The 8330-nt window shown below is 40.5% G+C and overlaps 1 protein-coding gene across 1 annotated transcript in view; it reads right to left on the minus strand.

The window, feature by feature from the left end:
• The window catches only part of LOC138000932 (tetratricopeptide repeat protein 28-like), a 5289-nt gene extending 455 nt beyond the window's left edge, over positions 1 to 4834 (minus strand). Inside the window, exons 1-2 of the mRNA XM_068847601.1 lie at positions 1621 to 4834; positions 1 to 1148 (exon numbers count right to left, since the gene is read on the minus strand). The exon at positions 1 to 1148 is cut by the window's left edge and continues 455 nt beyond it. Coding sequence (XP_068703702.1) covers positions 1129 to 1148; positions 1621 to 4834 — 3234 coding nt within the window. The 3' untranslated portion in view covers positions 1 to 1128. The remainder of the gene's footprint in view (positions 1149 to 1620) is intronic.
• Between the last annotated feature and the right edge of the window lie 3496 nt (positions 4835 to 8330).

Here is an 8330-nt window from a genome sequence, read left to right on the forward strand (position 1 = left end):
GTTTCCGAGATTGCGAGAAGAAATCTGGACGTTTGTCTAAGCAAAATGTTTTAAATGTGGTCTCATTAAGGGGTCAAAAAAAAGCCTGGGCCATGCCCAGATTGGTCTCCTTTAGGAATTTAATTCAAAAATTTCCACAAGCATATGCAAACGCAAAGTCCTCCATATCCGGGGTTTAAAATGCACACAAATTAAGAGATCAGGAAACTTTTACTTAATCACACCTTTTTACCTTCTAGAAGTTCTAAGTTATCGCCCATCTCATGGAATTATTTTACATCGGTCCAGTCCCTCTGTGACAAAACATCACAAAATCAACATGTAAAACTTTAAAGTAAGTAACATTCCATTTGTTTGGTTCTAGGCCCTAGCAATAGTCCATCACTTAAGAATGAGATTTACCCAAATTGGCCTAGTCCTCATCAGCGTCAGAAAAGTGTCCGTTTTTGAACCAAGTTTTGCAGGAAAATAAACAATAGACCAAATCGGCTAACTCAATGTTGTGCCCAGTCAAACCCTTTGGGAATAAAACATTTTATTCCAGGAATTTCCATATCATTTAAATGTGAATGCTACATTAAAACTCGTAATTTCCAAACATTTCTACTTTCCTAGGTTGTTTTTTAGCTTATAGACATTTGCCTCCCAAAACAATTAATTTGCTTATTTAGCTTTGGCCAACCTTACAGAAACACAGAAAATTCACATTCCCCCAGACTGTCACTTATTGATTTTGTAAATGGAAAGTTGGTATAGCAAGCTAAAGAGTATACTTGTCACCTGAGAAACATACCGCAAAAGCTTGGAGTTATTGTGAAGTATTTTCAAAGGCCAAAATACCACGACGGCTAGATCCTCAGTCATGGAAGCAGACCGTTTTGCCAAGTCCCTGATTTCTATCAAGTGATTAACTAATCCTAGTACAGATGCTTGCAAAACCAGGCACAAATGTAAGGACTTGGACAGTATCTTAATACTACTGAAATCTCATGGTACTTTAATTATAATTGGCATGATATCTTGTGTCTGACTGCTACTGAGGTATCGATGATTGAATTGTTTTCAATAAATCGTATAATCGAAGAAAGGAAAATAACATATCAACGTATCAGAGTCCAAGTAGCTTTTTCACGTTTTGGACATTGTTTCTGAAAAAAAAAACAATGAATAAAGACACAAGTAGTGGGTTAAATGGCGATAAGGAATTTCGTTTTGATTGGCAAGTAAATAATATAACAATTATCTTAATTCATGAAAGTGTTTGTGCTTAGTTAGCAGCAAGAATTCTTATTCAGTGTGTAGACTTGAGGACCTCAATGGCTCACTTCACTTGACATGAGCAACTGGCAATCACCGATCAGTTTCACTGTCAGTCCATCAGAACAGGGCTCAAACAGCTAGCTATCTGCAGGAGGCTGAAGTAGCTTAGTCAGTGGGTGCAGACATTATTTAATTCAGGTATTATCAAAGCTATTCGAGTAAAAATAACCACTCTGGCAACCGTTTTTAAAGCCAATTCTCTGTGAAGAACGTACGTGTTCCTTTCAACAACTTCCTGATTAAAAACATGTACAAAGTACGGCGATTCAGTCATTAAAGTTACATTTAAATAGCACTTACCATTCTTTTCGTGTTTGTGTTGCCCAAATTCAAAGCTGACATCATTGCCAATTAGCACAAATGGTGCCCAGTATTTTATGGCGGAATAATTCTTTGTTTCTCGAAGAGATTTCATAGCATGGTGAAGACTTGTACTTGCACTTTTTCTATCTGCCAAGTGTTGGTAGAAACTCTTCATGAACAGGAAGGTCGCCTCATCGTCGATTGCCCAGAGTGACACCAGAACAGACCGGGCACCAGCACACAGGAAAGCTCTGGCTATTCCCACAATACCCTCAGATTTTACCTCTCCCCGGCCACTATGACAGCAACTCAGCACAACCAGTCTTGCCTGAAGATGAACTGCTTGAACACCGCTCAACAATAACATGTAATCTTCCTCTTTGGGGATCTTGCATGTGCGTTCGGGATTTGGGGCCAAAGCAATTTCTCCATATCCGTCATCCCCATGTGCAGCAATGTGGATTAAAGCAACTGACTTCATTCTTTTCAGCACCTCAGCTTTTGTTGCATTTTTTCCTGTAAGAGGCACGGTCTGCAGAAGTTCTCCAATCATATCCACCTCTTTTTTCGCACATGGCAGCTGTCTATACATAGGTTTACCAGTACCATAAGTGACTTCCTTCAAGCACGGATCGCCCACAAGCAGCACTTCATTCTTACTTTGGAAGTTGTCAGGTGCAATAGCGATCAATTTTAAAGCAGTCAGCGAGGGAATTGCACGGATCCTGACAGAGTCACTCAATGCAGAAAAAGGAGCCAGGCAAAAGTGTCCATCAGGAACAAACACTAAGTCATCACCCTTGAGCAAGTCTCTGATAGGGCTGATTAAGACATCATACAAAGGCTGCAAAGTGTGCACAGAGAAGCTAAAGGACTGAACGGTCTCCTCAACACCTTCCTGACTGCTCAAGAAGTCGTTGCATTGTCTGTCAAGTGAACGATTCTCGCATCGTACAACAGTCCCTGCAATGATCTGTTTAAAAGTACTTTTCATCAGAGAGTAGGCACTTCCATTTTCGATTTTCTTTTGTCGAACATTTATCCCGACATGTTCTGTTAGCAACCAGAAGCTGATCGTGTTCCCTTTGAGTGCTATGAAAACAGTTTGTGAAGGTAGATCTTTCATAACCAAAGAGATAGTTACCTTCATTGTAGGTTTCTCATCGACACTATATTGCATCTTCAAAATGTCTGCCAAAGCCTGTGCTCGTCCTTGCTCAGCAGCATACAAAGCCTCATCAACCTCTCCATTCTTCAAAAGTGCTGTCCACAGAGTGGTGTACGCAAATCTATATTGGTCACGAAAGCTAATTTTCCATGCATCCTCTGACTGAAGAAGACGCCTCGTTTCATCAAAATAATGAATGCTTAGGCGACAGTAATTAAGAGCTTTGCTCAAGGAGTCAAAAAATTGATGAACAAGACCAATCTGATAACACGCCATTCCCTGCCCTATTGGGTCCTCCGTTTCGTTGCAAATACTAAGATGTTGATTGTGGTACACTATGGCTTGCTTAAAATCACCAAGACTTGCATAAGCGATGCCGAGATTGCCATAGGCTTTTCCTTCTCCAGCCCTGTCCCCCAGTTCTTTCGCAATACTAAGACGTTGATTGTGGTACACTATGGCTTGGTTAAAATCACCAAGACTGCCATAAACGTTGCCAAGACTGCCATAGGCTCCTCCTTCTCCGTTCCTGTCCCCTAGTTCTTTTACAATACTAAGATGTTGATTGTGGTACACTACGGCTTTCCTAAAATAACCAAGACTTTGATAAGCGTTGCCGAGATTGCCATAGGCTGCTCCTTCTGCGGGCCTGTCCCCCAGTTCTTTTGCAATACTAAGATGTTGATTGTGGTACACTATGGCTTGCTTAATATCACCAAGTCTTTGATAAGCACCGCCGAGATTGCCATAGGCTCTTCCTTCTCTGGCCCTGTTCCCCAATTCTTTTGCAATACTGAGACGTTGATTGTGGTACGCTATGGCTTGCTTAAAAACACCAAGACGTTGATAAGCGTTGCCGAGATTGCCATAGGCTCTTCTTTCTCCGTTCCTGTCCCCCAGTTCTTTTGCAATGCTAAGATCTTGATTGTGGTACACTATGGCTTGCTTTGCATCACCAAGACTGTGATAAGCGTTGCCGAGACTGCCACAGGCTCCTCCTTCTCCGTTCCTGTCCCCCAGTTCTTTTGCAATGCTAAGACATTGATTGTCGTACACTATGGCTTGCTTAAAATCACCAAGACTTTCATAAGCATTCCCGAGATTGCCATAGGCTGCTCCTTCTCCGGGCCTGTCCCCCAGTTCTTTCGCAATGCTAAGATCTTGATTGTGGTACGCTATGGCTTGCTTAAAATCACCAAGACTTGTATAAGCGATGCCGAGATTGCCATAGGCTCTTCCTTCTCCAGCCCTGTCCCCCAGTTCTTTTGCAATACTGAGATGTTGATTGTGGTACACTATGGCTTGCTTAAAATCACCAAGACTTCTATAAGCAATGCCGAGATTGCCATAGGCTCCTCCTTCTCTGGCCGTGTCCCCCAGTTCTTTCGCAATGATAAGATGTTGATTGTGGTACGCTATGGCTTGCGTAAAATCTCCAAGACTTTGATAAGCGTTGCCGAGATTGCCATAGGCTGCTCCTTCTCCGCGCCTGTCCCCCAGTTCTTTCGCAATACTAAGATGTTGATTGTGGTACGCTATGGCTTGCTTAAAATAACCAAGAAGGCTATAAGCGATGCCAAGATTGCCATAGGCTCCTCCTTCTCTGGCCCTGTCCCCCAGTACTTTTGCAATGCTAAGATCTTGATTGTGGTACACTATGGCTTGATTAAAATCACCAAGACTTGCATAAGCGATGCCGAGATTGCCATAGGCTCTTCCTTCTCCAGCCCTGTCCCCCAGTTCTTTTGCAATACTAAGATGTTGATTGTGGTACACTATGGCTTGCTTAAAATCTCCAAGACTTTCATAAGCGTTGCCGAGATTGCCATAGGCTTTTCCTTCTCTGGCCCTGAAACCTACTTCCTTAAAAATGGCTAATGCTTCTGTGTAATTTGTTATGGCCTGATGAAAGTCAGCTGCACCCTGATAGTATCTACCAAGATTGAAACAGGCCAAACCCTCACTTTGTCTGTCTCCCTCCTTTCTTGCAACGCTAAGCTTTTGCATGTGCCGCTCCAAAACGTCCAACTTTCCATCCACCATTTTTGATAATCAGAACCAGGAAGTTTTTCTTAGAATTCTGGGATGCGCCTAGAAGATAAATGATAGGACTACAGGATGCTAAACCGGCACAGCAAGATTAATTTAACAGTGAAGAATAACTATAACTATAACAGACTAAGAGCATTTCATACAATAATAATCAAGGAACATTAAAAAGAGAAATTATATTATGTAATTAGGAAAAAACAGTGGATCGGAAAACAATGGCATCCCATTTCATCTTTTTTATCAAAAGCTAATTAAAAGTTCCTAAGATTTGCTTTGCTGGCAGGAAATTTGCTGCCGGTATGTAGCTGACACTAAAAAGACAGGAGGGGATGTCATTAAGAGTGTATTATTCAATTTACTGCAATTGACGTCAAACTCATAATTTCTTATTTCGGGTCTATCCAATCTCGGAATTGGAAATTCAATTGCTTGTTTTTCATCATAATCTCTTTGTCTGGATACCTGGTTAATCCATGTTTTTTGATCCAGGGACTTTTGCTAATACATTTCCATTGGGAAAGGCTGCTCATCAGGGCAAAATTGGCCATTTTATTCTAGAGACACATAATCTGGCCATCCGAATTATGCCTTTCCCTCTCTTTCTCCATAAGCCGAAATCATCCCTTGGGAAACCCTACGAAGAAAATAATTTTCCTTCGAAATATTGGCTTATGTTAGTTATTCCTTCACTGTTCAATTAATCTTGCTGTGCTGGTTTAGCATCCAGTAGTCAGGGCATTGAACCTATTGTGTTTTCATATTTCTCGGCGTTGTTTACAAAAATAGGTAAGCAATGCGTACATGTGGGTAGCCACTTAGACACCACTGTACTACCAATGGAGTCTAAGTGTGTTGTTCGATGTCGTTTGGGTTCTAACCACTCACTATACTAGCTCTCAACAAACTTCATGGCTTCCCATTGCCTATCGAATCAGGTTTAAGATTTAGATCAATTCATGGATCAGCACCATCTTATCTTAGTGACTTGATTACAATTAAGAATGATTTAGATAAAGATATACAGGCAAAAACTAACGATAAAAAAGTCCAACGTTTCGGCGACATCTTGGCGCCATTGTCAAGGGAAACTAAATTAAATATGCAAGGTCAAGAGTAACTAAGAGCCCAGAGTCATTAATTTGCATAAGTTAGACAAAGACATTAGCGCAAATTGAGTCTGATTGTAAGTTTAAACACGGTCGTAATTGTTTAATGAGTAACATCTCATTAACGAGACAATCAAACTTGTTCTGGTATTTTTTCAACACATTAAAACAATTGTGAAGGTCATCCGGAATCCTGCCTGCATGCCTATTATCATGGTGTTTGCTAACTCACGAGGTCTTGCTTCTATGTCCATCAACGCGTACGAACAGATGGCCACAGGTGTATCCGACATAACCAGCATCGCACTGGTTATACACAACGCATTGTTGATCAATGAACTGAGGCTTTGGTTCGCTTGTCGGGAACTCCTGGGCAATCTTGCGGCTCGTAAACACTGGTTGGACAATAGTCTGGAGCTTCATACTGAGACCTTTTAACTGTGTCCTCACCATATTAGCAGACTCATGGTCTTTAAAGGGTATGACGACCCGAGTAGTATTTTCTGTTGTAGATTTTGACCGCAATGACGACTGCTCAGTGACCATTAAGTTTAGGAAGGTTTTAACAATGGAGTCCACAAGGTGCAAGGTTCGCACTCCTCAGTGAAGTAAGACCATGACGAAGACAGGCGATATGCGCGATTGAGCATAGTTGTCAATAGGCCACGCCTGTACCTATTATTGACATGACTGTGGTAATGGAGGAGCAGACCACTGTTTGTTGGCTTCACGAACACTTAAGTTTCAATACGGGGCGCTCGGTTTCGGAGATGAATACCAAGGAAGGGGAGCATTCCATCATTTTCGACTTCCATAGTAAACTTGATGGTGGGGTGGGCGTGGTTGAGGGTGTTGAGGAAGTCCCTTGCTGTAGACAAATCAGGTATCACAGTGAGTGTGTCATCAACATATCGACGATAATAAGTTAGTTACTCTTGAGATCGCATATTTAATTTAGTTTCCCTTGACAATGGCGCCAAGATGTCGCCAAAATGTCGGCATTTTTTTATCGTTAGTTTTTGCCTGTATATGACTTGATGACGCTCGAATAATGGCCTGTTATTAGCAGTTTTGCAGAAGATAAGGTGCCCAACACTTGATGCCAGGTCACCTGACCTGTGTGTTGTTACGACACTTGGAATTTTATTGCAGAAGCAAGTGCGACATTGTCTGTAGCTGTTCCTTTAATTTTAGCATCACTTTCCTGAATACGTATACAAGCACCAAGAAAAAGGTGTTAAACCACTGAACAGAAAATTGTGCTTGAAAACCTAGTAGTTAGACAACAATAGTCTTTCGTATTTCAGGTACGCTGACATTTCATAAGAAGCACTTGTTTTCAACATTTGGAACCTCTTTATAGTGGTTAGCTGTCGCATGCAATTTGCATTACCAACTGCAGACAGTACTGTTTCGGCCTTCTGGGCCTCATCAGTGCAGTGCTGATGTCTAGGATGGAGGTTAAGCTATAAAGCAACCCCAGATGTCCCACGCATTTGGTACATCCAAGTCATGCCAGAGTGCTCAAACTAGCGAGCTAGTGAGCATGCGCAATTGCTAGCGGCAATGACTCATCCTAGTAGAGTGCTCAATTTGAACATGAAAGCAAAAGCTTTGTAATGCCAAAGAGCTATATCTAACTATATCTAGTTATAGCTATATATATATATATATATATATATATATATATATATATATATATATATAAAACTATCAATACAATGATTCTTTGTGTCTTAAATGTTCCTTACAAGTAGGTAAAATTCAAACTAACCAACAATATTATAGAAAACATACTGTAACTATCATAAGGGTAAAATTTTAAAAGTGTAATGCTAAAACGACATGATCAACTTGTTTGTTGAGTTAGGGTTTCAACCGCTCAATATGAAAACTCTCCTTGATTTTTAGTTGATAGGAAGAGGTAGCATTTTCAATAATTTTCAAGCAAGAAACATCACAATATCCTCACAATTTTTAGAAAAACTAAGATGCTTGAAAATATGATAATTTTTATCCCAGAAAAGGTGCTCATTTACATGTGTGTAGAAATGCCTGTTATGCCTGTTATTTTCCTTGTCAAATTTTTTAACCTTCTCTTGCCCAAAGTTCAATTTCCACTATGGAAGACAAAGTATTTTCTTGGTCAAAAAATTTTAATTTCATGGGGTTATCCACTGCAAAGTCTTTCGGTAAAACATAATCTAGTGGGAAATAACTTTCTACCACAAATATTTTATGCGTACCTAAACACTGTGGATCGAGATCAAGTGACTTTAAACAAAAAAAAAACCAAAATACATCACTTACTTTCTCGATGTGTAAGGAAAGAATAGAGGGTAGTATAGTTCACTCAAATGATGGACAAATAACTTAGTACA

The sequence above is a fragment of the Montipora foliosa genome, chromosome 4, assembly GCF_036669935.1.
Source record: "Montipora foliosa isolate CH-2021 chromosome 4, ASM3666993v2, whole genome shotgun sequence".
NCBI classification, from domain to species: domain Eukaryota; kingdom Metazoa; phylum Cnidaria; class Anthozoa; order Scleractinia; family Acroporidae; genus Montipora; species Montipora foliosa.